The sequence below is a fragment of the Gekko japonicus genome, unplaced genomic scaffold, assembly GCF_001447785.1.
Source record: "Gekko japonicus isolate JY-2015 unplaced genomic scaffold, Gekko_japonicus_V1.1 scaffold273, whole genome shotgun sequence".
NCBI lineage: Eukaryota > Metazoa > Chordata > Lepidosauria > Squamata > Gekkonidae > Gekko > Gekko japonicus.
In genome coordinates, this window is record NW_015167539.1 from 170,960 (window position 1) to 186,871 (window position 15,912).

Below are 15,912 nucleotides of genomic sequence, written 5' to 3' on the forward strand. Positions count from 1 at the left end.
CTACCTTGACCCACGAGGGAAGGCAGGGTATAGATGTTTTCATAAATACAATTTAACAGTGTTATCCTAAACAGAGTTACACCCTTCTAAATCTACTGAAGGTTTAGAAGGTTATAACTTTGTTTGCTCTGACCTGGATGGCTCAGGCTAGCCCAATCTCACCAGATCCTGGAAGCCAAGCAGGGTTGGCGTTGGGTAGTATTTGCATAGGAAGCCACCAAGGAAATAACGTGGTTATACAGAAGCAGGCAATGGCAAACCACCTCTATTTGTCTCTTCCTCTGAAAAGCCCATGAAGGGTCGCTATAACACGGTGGCAACCAGGGCTCTTTTTGTAGAAAAAGCCCAGCAGGAACTTATTAGCATAATAGGCCACACCCAACACCAGAAACACATTAGCATATTAGGCAACACCCCTGACAGCACAGCTCATTAGCACATTAGGCCACACCCCCATGTTACCAGAAGTGTGGTCATCCAGCCACACCCACCTTTTGCTTCTTATTCTGTTTACCTTGTTTGTTGTCAAAACCCAGGGCTTTTTTGTAGCAGGAACTCCTTTGCATGTTAGGCCACACACCCCTACTGTAGCCAATCCTAATGAGTTTCTGCTGTTGGGTGTGGCCTATTATGCTAATGAGTTCCTGCTGGGCGTGGCCAACTTGGGAGCCAGCCGGAACTCCGTTCCTGTGCGTTCCTGCCCAAAAATAGCCCTGGTGACAACTAGAAAGCACTTTCTACCACTGCAACTCTGTTCAGGATCACACTGTTAATTGGTTGCAGCTTCTAGCCAAATGTGTATTTAGAGACAGACTCATGTAATGTGTGAAATTGCTTTCAGTTAAGTTTTTTCATCCTGAAAAAATTATAAATAAATTTCCATTTGTCTCAATAGCTTCATTTTCTCTTCTTGCAGAAATTCTAACATTTTGGGTCCAGATTTATATCTGAAGATCATTAGCGGTTCAGTTTTTCACAGTTGCCAATTCTTGTGACTTGAGCTGCTCCTGGCAGTACACTTTTTGACAGAGCTGTGTGAATCTCAGCTTCTATATAAAAATAACCTTGCCCTAATAATGGGCTAAAAGTGAGATGGCAGTGCAAATGAATACATGTACTATAAAAGCAGGAAAGGCAAAAGCCAGATAAAAAGAAGCCACTTTATTCATTTAAAATTTTTAGAGCTGATTTTGTAACTTGATTAAGGCATTTGGAACATTTGAGTTAACCAGTGTTCATTTGGGGGCATCACCTACATTTAGAAGTATCTTTTTGTAAAGTAGGAAGATAATTTGATAGAATGTGAATGATTAACTTTGAGAAGAGTTTCAAGATATACAATACATTACTGTAAAGAAGGTGAAAATTATGTCTTTTTGTGGACAAAGTAGCAATAGGTTTTGTGAGAGATAACGTCAAAGATGGCATAAAGGAATCACATTAATTGGGCACTTGCCTGGCAAAAGATGTGAAAGATGAGAAGTGCTTGCCCACTCCAGAACCACTGATCTCGGGAGGGGTGTTGAAAGACCTGAGTCAGATTGAGGTGATGAGAGAGGAGGTCCTACAACTGATAGACAACTTAAAAACTGATAAATCACCAGGCCCGGATGACATACATCTGAGAGTTCTGAATGAACTCAAATGTTAACTTGTGGATCTCCTTACAAAAATATGTAATCTTTCATTAATATCTGCCTTCATTCCTGAGGACTGGAAGGTAGCTAATGTCACTCCCATCTTTAAAAAGAGTTCCAGAGGAGATCCGGGAAATTACCAACCAGTCAGTCTGACATCGATACCGGGTAAGTCAGTAGAAACTGTTATTAAGGAAAGAATTAGTAGGCATATTAATGAACAAAAACTATTGAGGGTTCAGCATGGGTTCTGTAAGGGAAGATCTTGTCTCCCTAACCTGTTAGTGTTTTTTGAGGGAGTGAACAAACATGTGGTCAAGAAGGACCCAATAGATGTTGTTTACCTTGACTTCCAGAATGCTTTTAATAAAGTTCCTCATCAAAGGCTCCTAAGTAAGCTCAATAGTCATGGGATAAAAGGACATCCTCTTGTGAATCAAAAACTGGCTTATAGATAGGAAACAGAGAGTGAGTATAAATGGGAAATTTTCTCAGTGGAGGGGGAAAGCAGTGGGGTCCTACAGGGATCAGTACTCGGTCCGATGCTTTTTAACTTGTTTATTAATGATTTGGAATTGGGAGTAAGCAGTAAAGTGGCTAAATTTGCAGATGACACAAAGTTGTTCAGGGTGGTGAGAACCAGGGAGGATTGTGAGGCACTCCAAAGGGATCTGTCTAGGATGGGTGAATGGGTGTCAACGTGGCAAATGGGGTTCAGTGTGGCCAAGTGCAAAGTGATGCACATTGGAGCCAAAAATACTAAATATAAATACACATTGATGGGGTCCGAAATGGCAGAGACTGACTGAGAGATCTTGGAATTGTAGTACATAACTCACTGAAAATGTCTAGACAGTATGTAACTGCAATAAAGAAGGCCAACGCTATGCTGGGGATTATTAGGAAGGGAATTGAAAACAAATCAGCCAGTATCATAATGCCCATGTATAAATCAATGGTGCAATCTCATTTGGAATACTGTGAACAGTTCTGGTCACCACACCTCAAAAAGGATATTATAGCATTGGGAAAAGTGCAGAAAAGGGCAATTGGAATGATAAAAGGGTTGGAACACTTTCCCTATGAAGAATGGTTAAAACACTTGGGGTTCTTTAGCTTGGAGAAATGACGGCTGAGGGGTGACATGATTGAGGTTTATAGGATTATGTGTGGGATAGAGCAGGTTGAGAAAGAAGTACTTTTCTCCCTTTCTCACAATACAAGAGCTCATGGGAACTCAATGAAATTGCTGAGCAGTCAGGTTAGAACAGATAAAAGGAAGTACTTCTTCACCCAAAGAGTGATTAACACAAGGAATTCACTGCCACAGGAGGTGGTGGAAGGCACGGACGGATTCAAGAGGGAATTAGATAAGCATATGGAGCAGAGGTCCATCCGTGGCTATTAGCCATAAGGTATAGATAGGAACTTTCAGTCTGGGGCAAGTGATGCTCTGTCTTCTTGGTGCTTGGGGGGGGAGGTCAATAGTGGGAGGGCTTCTAGTGTCCTAGCCCCACTGGTGGACCTCCTGAGGGCACCTGGTATTTTTGGCCACAGTGTGACAGAGTGTTGGACTGGATGGGCCATTGGCCTGATCCAACATTGGCTTCTCTTACGTTCTTAAGGCCTAGAGCCAACTGGAGATGCTGGGCTGAAGTCTCATTTCCCACCAAGGGAAGTGCCCAGAGGCAGTGCAGGGACCCAGGCCCATGAGAAGTGCACTCTGCAGCCTCTTCTCCCAATTGGCCCAGACATCCCTACAAAATTACAGCAATTCTTTTTTGCTCCTTTTAGATCTGTTGGCACCAACAGGGCTGAAAAGAGGGAGAGCAAGTTGCACTTCCCTTCTTGCAAAGCAGCTGAAGAGGGAGAAAAGATGGGAGTCAGAGAGTGGCTGTAACTGGAGAGGGGCAGAATAACATCAGAATTGGGGGTGGGGGAGCCCTCAGAACACTACCCTGTACCCACATGTCCATAAAAACGTGTAGCCATTTTTATATGGCATAATGTAAAGAGAACATGATGGAGCATCTAGACAGTTGTACTTGGATGTGAGACTCCTAGTTCAAATTCCTGTTCAGCTAAGAAGTTCACTGAGCAGCTTCGCAGATCATTCACTTTATCTGCCCCTCAGAAGTGTTGTGTGAAGGTAAAATACAGCTTCGCAGATCATTATCTGCCCCCTCAGAAGTGTTGTGTGAAGGTAAAATGCAATTCTGAGCAGCTGAGCTAGGGTTGCCAACTCCAGGCTGGAAAATAGCTGGAGATTTTGGGATTGGAGACTGGAGAGGGTAAGATTTGGGAAAGGGAGGGACCTTCACAGGGTATAATGCAAAAGAGTCCACCCTCCAAAACAGCCATTTTCTCCAACCAAACTGATCTCTATAGTCTGGAGAGCAGTTGTAAATCCAGGAGATCTCCGGGCCTCACCTGGAGGTTGGCAAAAGTAAGCTGAGCTCCTTGAGTGCAGGATACAAGTAAGGTTGCCAAAAAAAGTCCTGTTCCTTTAATAGGGGTTTAATGGGATGTTATTTACCAGGAGATGTTGATTACCTCCATACCATGAAAAGCTCCCAATGTCCATTTCTACAATTTTAAGTCTATCCTTAACTTTAGAAATCTCTATTATTAGAGACAGGACAAGTTCCTCCAGGCCTGTTGGCAACCCTAGAAATGTACCGAATAGATACATTTACATTGAATATGCACATTCCAGCTACCAGAGCAGTAGGTGTAGGAAAAAATTACCTCAAAGTATCAGTTAAAAGTATTTATAGCCCACTTTCCCCCAATAAGAACAGGGGGAAAAGCATGGTCAAAGTTGTTTCCAAAACCATAAAGAAAAGTTACAAAACCAGCAAAGTCACAACAAATACATTGTGGTGATAACTTTGGCAAAAACAGATACAATGTGAACCCTTCCACTGTCAATAGAAACAGTAGAACTCTTGAGATGTTTTCCAACCCCACACTTTATTGTTCAGTATCTTTGAGCTTTCCCTGTGAAGAAAATCTTTTATATATCTTTCCTGTTTTGAAATGGTTGGTACATGAGACACTTGAAACACAACAGCAACACACTGGGGCATTAAATCATAAAATTAAACATATAGCACCAATATTAGTATTAAAATTTTTTGTTCTTATTCAAAATAAAAGATATCCTTTTGATGTCTTTTGAAACCACTTACATGGAAGGTCTCCTTCACTCATTACATATGGAAAAGCCAAAGCATATATGCATATGGTTAGGGATACATGGTCAGCTAGGGATGCCAATGACCTGGAGAGGAAAAAAAATGTTCTGGGCTTTTTTTTCCTTTTTTTCCCCTTGAAGTTATTTATATTTCCCCTTTCTCACTGAGGCCTAAGGGGGTTTACACAGTGCATGTCAAATACAGGATGGGACACCTAATAAACAGCCAATAAGATTGGGATTACAAAAATCTGAAAACAAGCTGTGGAATCAACCCTGGCAATCAGTGGGGTGACAGATATCGCAGCCAGATCACCCTCACATCCATAAGGATAACACACAGGAACTGGAAAACAAGCAGAAATCTCAAAACGGAGCTGAAATAAAGCTGAAACAAAGCATAAGTATTAACATGACACATTAAATGATGTGGAAATTACAGAGCAGGGTCATAGTAACATCAACAGATAGTACTAGAATAATAGAGTTGGAAGAGAGAGGGTCTCTGCTTGACCTCAGGCCTATTAAGCTAATCAGAAACCTGAGAGGTAATGTAACTCTCTCTGTGTTGCTAACAATGTGTTGTATAGGGTGATGGATCAGAGGAGGAGAAATGAAACTATACTGCAGCTAAGCCTTGCCTCTTTCCCATAGGTGCATGACCCATAGCTCAGTCGCTTGGAATGCGCTAATTAGGAGACCAAAGTAAGGTGGTACTCCCTTGCACTCACAGCTTCATAGTGTCTCGCTACAAGGTCACACTGACTCTGGACTCTGTCTCTGGGAAAGTTTGTGTAGGCCTCTTTCAGCCTGAACCAAGGATTTTTGTTACAGAAATCAAAAGCAAGGAACCATTTTCCTTTACAGGCAGACTCTTTAGGCTTAGAGGTTACAGTGTTCTAAAAGATTCCCATTACATTGGAGTCTTTATTCAGGAAGTGAGTCCTTTGTCCGTTCTACATGGCATTAGCAGCCATAAAGATGGAGCTTAGGTGTCAGAGTTCCTTCCTCCGGATTGTCGTTGTTGTTCAGTTGCCCAGTCGAGTCCGACTCTTTGTGACCCCATCACGCCAGGCCCCCCTGTCTTCCATCCTCCTCCAGAGTTTGCTTAATTTCATGTTTGTTGCATCGATAACACTGTCTAACCATCTCATCCTTTGCCATCCCCTTTTTCGTTTACCTTCAGTCTTTCCCAGCATCAGGGTCTTCTCCAGTGAGTGCTCCCTTCTCATTTGGTGGCCGAAGTATTTGAGCTTCAGCTTCAGTATCTGGCCTTCCAGGGATTTCTTTTAGGATTTCTTTTAGGATTGACTGAATTGATCCCATGCAGTCTAAGGGACTCTCAAGAGTCTTCTACAGCACCATAATTCAAAAGCATCTATTCTTCGGCGCTCGGCCTTCCTTATGGTCCAGCTCTTGTAGCCATACATTACTACTGAGAATACCATTGCTTTGACCATATGGACTTTTGTTGGCAAGGTGATGTCTCTACTTATGCTGTCTAGGTTTGCCATCACTTTCCTCTCAAGGAGCAGGCGTCTTTTAATTTCATGGCTACAGTCACCATCTGCAGTGATCTTGAATCCTAGGAACGTGAATTCTGTCACTGCTCCATGACTCCCCCTTCTATTTGCCAACAAGTGATGGGGCTGGATGCCATGATCTTAGGGTTTTTAATGTTGAGTTTCAAGCGAGCTTTTGTGCTCTCCTCTTTCACTCTGAGCAAGAGGCTCTTAAGGTCCTCTTCACTTTCTGCCAAGGAGAGCCTGGCGGGAGATTGTCCATGGGGTCGCGAAGAGTCGGACTCGACTGTGCGACTGAACAACAACAATTAACACAGGCTGTAGTGGAAAGGGGCAGGCTCATATAGGGTTTGCTGCAAGTGGGACTTTCCTTCCAAGGATCCTTCCCTCCAATACATCCTCCTTATCTCCTGCTCCCTCCAGCCCTGGATAGGGCAAGGGCTGCCATCTCTCTGGTTCGAGGGCTTCACTAGGGAGGGCCTACAGTACCCTCCCTGTCTTCCCCTGAGTAGTTCCCTCTTCAGTCAGGGTGTGCCCTGATATATGACCAACTACAAGGCACGATGGAGCTGTGGTGGCTCAAGTGGTTAAGATGCTGAACTGCAGGCTGTGGAAGGTCGGTAGTTCAGCAGTTCGAGACCCGAGTTGCTGCATGACAGAGTGAGCTCCCGTCTCTAGTTCCAGCTCCTGCCAACCTAGCAGTTTGAAAGCAAGAAATTGCAAGTAGATAAATAGGTACCACTTTGGTGGGAAGGTAACAGCGTTCCGTGCGCCTTGGTGTTTAGTCATGCCGGCCGCATGACCACGGAAACATCTTCGGGCAGCGCTGGCTCTTTGGCTTTCAAACGGAGATGAGCACCGCAACCCTATAGTCGGACTGGACTGGCTTTCGAGCAAAGGAACCTTTACCTTTTTACCCTAAAAGCATCCAACAACATCTTTTAATATGTGCATAAAGTTAAGACAGCTAAAATTATTATTGTATACCCATTCTCTTCTTTTTCCAACATTTTATTCGGGGCGGGGGGTTATTAGCTGGGATCTTATTCTTCTCCTACTCTTCTCCCCCATTCAGTATAACTGAAATAAAACACCAAATTCTATTCCCCTCAAAACAAATTATTTTTCTGCCCAATGTAGTTAACTATCATTTGCTCTTCCCAGGTCGGTTCACGTTCTGAAGCCGATAAACTTATGGTAGTGTAAATGGTCATTCAAACGCGGGCTTCCGAATGGGTCTCCCTCAGGCATTTCCCTTTCTGTGGATTTCCCCCCTCCCCTCTTGTCGTGCGGCTGGCCCTTTAAATCACGGGGAAGAGGGGCGGTGCAGCCCTATAGTGCGAATTGTTGCAACTACCTGTTGGCCGGCTGCATCGTTCTTCCCTCCATATGGTAAGCTTTCCCCCTTGACGTGTGCTTTTGTTCTCTGCCCTTTCCCTTATTAGAAGTGCTGGCTTGCCTTTAAAAGAAATGTTCAAGGGGCTCGTCGAGCTTTGTGGGAGCGGTAAGAGTGCCTTTGTTTATTGCTGCGTCTACCGCTACGTTCCTCTTCGGTTGCAAACTGTCTAGGTAGCTGCGATAGTGGCTGGTAAAGAAATAGAATTGGCTTTTGAGGACTGAAGCCGACAATATTGTATGTGTCCCTGTTGCTATATGTTCTGCTCATGATATTGTGGGCTGGGATACCACTGTCTGGGGGCATGGTATCTGTGCCTTTAACCATTATTTATTTAGATATTTACACCCTGTTTTTCTCCCCCAATGGGAGAAAACAATAAGGTCATTCTCGTCTCCGTTATTTTCTCATCACAACAGTTTTGTGAGGTGGGATAGGCTGAGAGAGAGGGTGACTGGCCCAAGGTGTCTCAGCCACCTTCCGTGGACAACTGGGGATTCAAACATGTGGCTCCCAGATCCTAATCTAACACTTTTACCCACCACACCACAATGGCTCTTAGGCAGAATTGTTCTGATTCAAAGGTGGAATGATCGTCACATGTATGAATTCTGCCTGTAGTACTGGTGTTAAAGAAGTTGCATCTTTGCCAGTAGAAGGGGAAAATGGCACTCACAGTTGCTGTTTATGGTAAAGAGGTTCTTAGTCCAGAATATTTTGATCAGAGAATTTTTCTAGGAATGGTATAGCGTATGCAATGCCTAGTCTTTCTACACTTTCCCCTGGGACATCTAATTTCCTTGTATTTTAGACCCTCACAGCCTTGGAGTGTCCTGATAATCTTCCTGTAGGCTTTCACAGAAAAATTCTAAGGAATTAAAACTTTCCTACTCACAAAAGATGAATCCAGATATTTTTATACCATCGTATGGCTGTAAATTTGTAGACTGTAGAGTTTTATAATGTTAAATGTATTAGAATAAGCACCAATACAGTTTAAAAGAGGCTGAACACATCTAAAGAAGCACGGTTTCTGTTGCCAACCTTTTTGAACTTTAATCAACTTTTCCTCAAATAGGGAAGATAATATTTTTCCAGTGGTGGGGGAGCAAGTTAGCTGAGCATCTTTCCGTACAGTTTCATCTACCGTTTGGCCTTGTGTGGTGATAGTGCTGCAAGACTCTTTCACTGACAATTTGCATGTAATGGCTGCTCATTACAGTGCGGCTTGCCCATTTAAAAATGAAAATAAAGACCAAATATATTTCTTGAATGCAAGCAAGAGAAAGTGCACAGCCTGCAACAAATGAACCCTTGCCCTCTGAAACCAACATTCACCTCCTGTGATTTTAAAAAAGTATTGCTAGCTGAGGGTACCTGCACTGAAGTTGTGCAATGGGTAAACAGATAAGATTATAAACTTCAAAGTGGGTCTTGGAGTTCTCCTGGAATTACAGTGACCTCTGGACTACACTGCTCAGTTTCCCTGGAGGAAATGGAAATTTTGGAGTCTCCATGGCACCAGATTCCCACTGAGATCTCTCCGCTCCCAAAACACTGGCCCCAAATTTCCAAGAATTTTCTAAGCCAGAGTTGGCACCCTTAACAGATGATCTGATGAAATTGGGGTGGGGGGAATTCCTCCTCCCTGGTTCATAAATGTCAAGGGTGAGAAGGGTACTTACAATGACATCATAAGTAAAATCCAGTATGGAGATATGAATAGTAACATTCGGCACAGCGTTTGCAATGGTAATGAAAGCCCTCTGGAATGGGGGTGAGGAATTGCATTTTCCTACATTCCCCTTGCTCGAAAGCCAGTCGAATCCGACTAGGGTTGCGGTGCTCATCTCCGTTTCAAAGCCGAAGAGCCAGCGCTGTCCGAAGACGTTTCCGTGGTCATGTGGTCGGCATGACTAAACACCAAGGCGCACGGAACGCTGTTACCTTCCCACCAAAGTGGTACCTATTTATCTACTTGCAATTTCTTGCTTTTCATAAATGTCAAGGGTGAGAAGGGTACTTCCAATGACATCATAAGTAAAATCTAGTATGGAGATATGAATACGTAGTAACATTCGGCACAGCGTTTGCAATGGTAATGAAAGCCCTCTGGAATGGGGGTGAGGAATTGCATTTTCCCACATACCTTATCTTAATTGTGTACTGGTCAAATGCAATATCCATGTAGAGGAAGTGAAACCCTCATGGCTGAATGGGACAAATGAAAAGCAAGATCTGAATTTATTATGCAACAAACTGAGCATGCGGAAGACTCTTGAATGCCTTAACCTCATTAAAAGAAAACACTGGAAACATTCCTTCCTTGTTCCTCATGGTTTATCCAGGGCCGAATTCAAAATTCTGGAAACTACTGACTGGATTTTACTCTAAGTGCTGCTTTGCTAAATAACAGCTTGTCTTGTTCATAGGAACTTCATGAAGTGGATCATGGCCTCATCAGCCAGTTACTGATGGAGTCTGAGGAGAATCTCACCGTATGCACAGAGAAAATACCACCCCCCTCTCCATATAACTGGAGTACAGATTGGAGCTTTTGGGTAACTACGTAGATTTGTCTTAGTTTTTTACATGAGTTTTTGTTCAAGGACATCTGCTTTCTGCAACAATTTAAGCCAGGGGTGTCGAACTCATTTGTTATGAGGGCCGGATCTGACCATAAATGAGACCTTGTTCAGCCAGGCCATGTGTGTAATAAAATGTAATGCCAGGTAGCGGAGATATAAACTGTATAAAGGACACAACCCCAAAGGGTTTTTTTTAACTTAAAATAAAAACTTGCTTAAAACATCAGCACTCTTGCAATATTTTGTTTATTTAACAGTGTCTGATAACTGACACCTCTTGCTCTGAATTATTGCATCAAAATATCTTGTGCTGTTGCAATCTTGAGTATTTTGTTCAGGTGTGTATCTATAACCTGCAAACCTACAATGACGTAGTAGCAGCAGAACTAGAAGAAGCAGAAGACAGCCAGTTCCACTGTGGGCCTGATAGAAGCCCTCCAGGGGGAATAATCCGGGCCCTGGGCCACAAGTTTGACACCTCTGATTTAAGCCATTCTTCTCTCCCCTCCACTTTAGGGAATTTGTAATGATTACCTAGTGTGGGTATGCTAAATTATAGAGCAAGTGACTTCGGTGATGTATTTGATACTGAGGTCCTAACAACATGGTCCATTTTCTCTCTAAATTGTGCATGCACACGAAAGCTCATACCCTGAATAAACCTTTGCTGGTCTTAAGGGTGCCATTGGACTCTAAATTTGTTGTAGATTTTTTATTTAGACATTGATGTCTTGATTTGGGAGACGTGTTCTGGAGTTTTGAACTTTCTAGGCGTATGCAGGCCTGATTGGGTTTGAGATCATGGGGAGGAGCACCCCCCTCACCCTGCACACTGTTTTCCCAACCTGAAATGTTTTTGGGGATTATAATTTTGTCCCATTTGTAGCCCATCAGTACACTTGGGGTCCCCAAAGGGGGAAATAACTCACTGGGGCTGTTTTAGGTCAGGAAAATGACATGGGGAGAAGATCCTAAAGTCTTTCAGCCCATATACCACAGTTCCAATCTGATTTGGGCCTGCACATGCCAGGGGAGCACTGAACCTCAGACCATTTTGGGCTGCCAGGTCCTGTGTGGGGTCCTGCTGCTGCTCTGGTGGCTGGCAGGAGAGAGAAAAAAGATACTGATAATGATATTATTTGTTCAATGATATTTATTTGTCAGAGAAAGAGAGGTGGAAAGAAAGAATGAAAGAGGTGGAAAGAAAGAGAGAAAAGAGAGAAACAAAAAAGCAAATAGATGGTGAAGGGGAGGAAGGAAGGAAAGGGAGGTAGAAAGGTAGGAAGGAAGGAAGAAAATAAATGGAGGGAGGAGGGGGGAAGAGAAAGAGAAAGAGAGGTAGAAAGAAAGCAAATAAATGGGGAGGGAGGGAAGACAGCCAGTTCCACTGTCACCAGTGGAACTGGTAGAACATAGAGTTTCCCCCTCGGATGGTCGTGGCCCCGCCCCCAGCGTGAATCCGGCGTCATAACGTCACTTCCCGGTGATGCGCATGCCAGGGTGGGGTTCCCCCCGGGGCCCGATCCGCCGGCGGCGGGGAACGGGCCTCTGGGGTGGGGTTTTCCCCGCCCCCTGGGGGGACTTGGCAGCCCTAAAAGCAGTTGTAATTCTGAGTGATCTCCAGCCCTCACCTGGAGATTGGACACATTTTACCTCAGAACAGCAAACTGTTTAGAATGTTAGAGGCAAAAGCCAGTCAAGTCGCATATGCAAACGACCTCTGTGTTCTGACTGGCAAAGGCTAATGAGGCTGCATATGTAAATAACCACTGTGTTCTGACTGGCTATGGGGGGGAGAGGAACAGCAAACTGTTTAGAATGTTGGAGGCGAGACTCAAGCAATGCAGCCAGTGGATAGGGACAGATTCTGAGTGACACACCAGGGCACCAACCAATTCCGGAGCGTGTGGAATGTTCTAGAGAAGTGCCACCACCATTCGGCTTTTATATATAAGGGAGATAATTGTCAGAAAAAAACTTAACTTCTAGAACAATGTTGATGGCTTGTCAGAGACTTCATACTACAGAGATTGCTACTTTTTCTAATGTAGAAATTCTTCAGTCAGAGCCTAAATTTAACATGGCATCAGAAGTTCAGTACTGGGGAGAAACCTTATAACTGCCCTGTTTGAGAAAAGCTTCAGTAGAAAAAGACCATTTGGGTGGACATCATTTAGATCTTTAATTGTCCAGAGCTCTCAGACATAGTTTTTGTTGTTGTTTGCTGCTGATGGCTTTAAACTGATGTTTCACATTTTATTTTGTTCTCATCTGTTGAGATGTTAGTGATTTGATTGTGATTTTGACTGCTAGCCCTTTCGAGGCTCCCAGTGGATTGAAAATTAGGCTTAAAATGTTTTAATAGGTAGTGCATAGTGCATTCAAGTGGTTGGCCTGGGGTTTTCAATAGCAAAGTCTACTGACTGAGTCATACAGAACAATGATGAATAAAAAACACTTTCACCGATTTCACACAAGAGCTGTGCTGCGTTTGCGCCTCCCTTTGCCCTGCTTCTATTGGTCAATTTTGCACTCGAAGCAGTGCGGCTGCATTTTGACCTGCAGCTTTTCCCAATTTTTCCTTCGGTTTCATGATCCTCAAAAAACAGGATCATGAAACCATGGGGGAAATCGGGCGAAGCCGTGGGTCAAAATGCGGCTGCGCATTTTGCAATCGAGTGCATTCTGCAATCGAGTGGGAAATTGACCAATAGAAGTGGGGCAATGGGAGACGCGACCGCGGCGCAGCTCTTGTGTGAAATCGGTCTTTGTGTTTCTGTTTGCTGAAGTCTGCAGACTCTCTCAGCTTTATAAGAGTTCTACCTATAAGCAATTAAACAACAGGAGTCTGATCAACCAAGCAGTATTGCTGATCCTGTTAGGCCTGGGAGCATTATGAGAGCCATCCTTGATTACATTTCTTGAATTATTAATCATACTCCGGGCATGGGAAATCTGAGTCAGAAGTTAAATGTCTTGTCTCAAGTGATGCATTGAATCAGCTGCAGAGGTACAACTTAACCCCATGCAGGAATAGGACAGCTGGAAGCAAAAACTTTATTCCCTGCGTCTGAGTTCATCACTCCGAAACTTGATGACAACTTCTGTGCATTGCCAGGCCAGTCTCAATACCTCAGGAGCCCAATGACTGGCATAGGTGAAATCATACTGATTTGCCCAAGGGAGCTGCTTAAGGCTTTCACCTGTAGCTGCACAAAATAATGCATCTGCCATACTATTTTATTTTTTTTAGATGTGTCCTTAGCAGGCAATTTTTAAGGATGAGAGAACTGGGAGCAGTTCCCTTGGGCTTCATTCATACAAAGAAGGGGCCACATTAACCTTGACAAGCACTATCATGTTTCAGTGTTTATAATGATCAGATCTTTTTCTGTCCAAGGCAATAACGCCGGCCAATAAAAACACTTGCTGCCTCATCGCAGCAAGGAATGCTGAGTAAAAATTAAAATTTTAATTTAATTAATTCATACCCACCTTTGTTCTTCTCTTTTTCAGAATCCCAGTAACTTTATGAGTGTAAAAAACCCCTGAACGATGGTGGTGGTGGGAAATCCCATTTGCAGAACAAATGCTGTACTTTGCAAATAAATGTAATGTAGAAAACGGAAACAAAAAAAGTTGTAGGATATCTTAATGTCATACTGCTTTATTAGGTTCAGATGTCAAATGCTGATGGCTTGTGAAAAAATGATATGAATATCTATTGTTTCCAGCTGAAAGAAAAAACTGGTACAGGATGTAGTGAGAAGGAAAGGTCATTTCAAAGGAGAAATCTGCTTTTGGGTCTCACTGTCTTAAAAAGAACTGGATTGTGTTAATACCCATTTAGAAAAGGGAACAAAGGTTTTTATGCTTGCATGTTTGCCAATAAGAGTTCCTGAGGCAAAATACCAGGAAAAGACTCTGCAGGGAACATTGTTTTCAGCTAATCTGTATAATGGTACAGAAAGGTAAAGACACAGCATTAATTAAGTCCTAGTTGTTGGGCCAAATGCGCCTGTGAAGGTTGTCCATACAGACATAATTATACCTCTAGAGGTTTGTTTTATTATGATCGAGCCCCTTAAGTTGAAAAAGAACCTGGCTTGTTGCTAATTTTCCCAGGGCTTTTATTTCAGACTGCAACCTGGAAACAAAAAATAAATTGCTTGAAAATTTGCTAATGTTATTTAGGGAGAATAAGTGTGGACAAGCAAATATGACACTTTGTAGGTTTTTTCTTGTTTAAGAGCAGAAAATATTTCTGATGCTGCCTCCCTGGTAATACTTTTGTTTCTAACTCTCTAGATTGTCAATGCCTTAGGGGTTGATGAGGCTGGAGGTAGGACATGCAATGAATTTTGGTTAGCTGGAATTAATGAAGGGTGGATCTTACGGTTAGGTGATAAATCAAACCTCCCTTTTTGTGAAGGTTATTTGTGCCTCTAAAATTACTTAATAGTTCACTTTATCATAAAATGTTTTTGTTGTGTATTTATTGACTCCCACAGCAACTCACAGGAATCAAAACCTAGTACAAATAACAAGTGTGCAGTCTGAACAAGAGTCTAAGGTCGCCAACTGCAGTCTGAAATGTTCCTTGGGGAGAAGACTGCCACCTGAGCTCAGTTCAGGCAAAATGTCTGTGTGTGTGTTTGGGGGGGGAGGGGTTGGCTACCTCTGCCCTACCTGTAATGGCCTCATTCATAGGACTTGGAAACTAGAGGGGGAGAGGCACTCAGCTGGTGTTGGATCCAGACGTGAGTCAGCTTGCCACAATTTTGAATTTTTGTCCTCTTTCCAAGTTCCATGGTGGTCTGAGTCTAGGGTCGCCAACTGCAGGTTGGGAAGTTCCTGGGTATTTGGGGGTGGAGTCTGGGGAAGGTAAGGTTAGGGGAGGGGAAGGATTTCAGCAGGGAATAAGGTCATAGAGTCCACCCTCCAGATGGGGTTGCCAGGTCCCCTCGTTGATCCAGTGGGGGGATTTGGGGGGTGTTTGGGGGTGGGTGGGTGTGAACTCACATGAAGTGATGTCACCTTGTCGTCGCTGCCAGGGGTAACGCTCTGGTTTTTGGGTGAAACTGTGTGGTAAATTCGCCCTCAAACCGTAGAGTTTTGCCCAAAAACTAGAGTGTCCCCATGTCTTGTCCCCCATGTGATGATGTCCCTGTTTAGGGGCAACGTCCCTGTTTAGGGGCTGGATTTTTCTACCTGCCAGCTGGTGCGCAGTGGGGAGAAGCCTCCGAAAGCGGGGGATCCCCCACTTGGACCTGGGGGCTGGCAACCCTACCTCCAGGCAGACATTTTCCCCATGGGAACTGATCCCTGTAGTCAGAGGTCATTTTGGGGGAGATCGTGGGGGATCGCAGTTCCCCCGGGTGAGGTACGGGGGCGGGGCACATGACGAAGCCCCGCCCCCTGCTTCCGGCCGCCCCGCTTCCGGCCCTCATTCAGCCAGGAGGAAGCAGGAGAAGAGGGAGGGTAAGTTGCTTCCTCCCTGCCTCTCCCCACCCCTGCCTGCCTGGGGCCAGGGAGGGCCTTCGCGGGGCTTCCTTGCACTCCCGCTGGCCTT

The 15,912-nt window shown here is 44.0% G+C and overlaps 1 protein-coding gene across 2 annotated transcripts in view; it reads left to right on the top strand.

Annotated features, from left to right (window-relative positions):
- The window catches only part of GRAMD1C (GRAM domain containing 1C), a 119,161-nt gene that overhangs the window by 7,171 nt on the left and 96,078 nt on the right, over positions 1–15,912 (top strand). The window contains exons 1-2 of one of the 2 annotated variants that reach the window (XM_015413577.1): positions 7,709–7,748; positions 10,185–10,313. In XM_015413577.1, the coding sequence (XP_015269063.1) occupies positions 7,746–7,748; positions 10,185–10,313 (132 nt within the window). In that variant the 5' untranslated portion in view covers positions 7,709–7,745. Of the gene's footprint in view, positions 1–7,708; positions 7,749–10,184; positions 10,314–15,912 lie in introns of those variants that run through there. The other variant, XM_015413578.1, reaches the window with a different exon arrangement.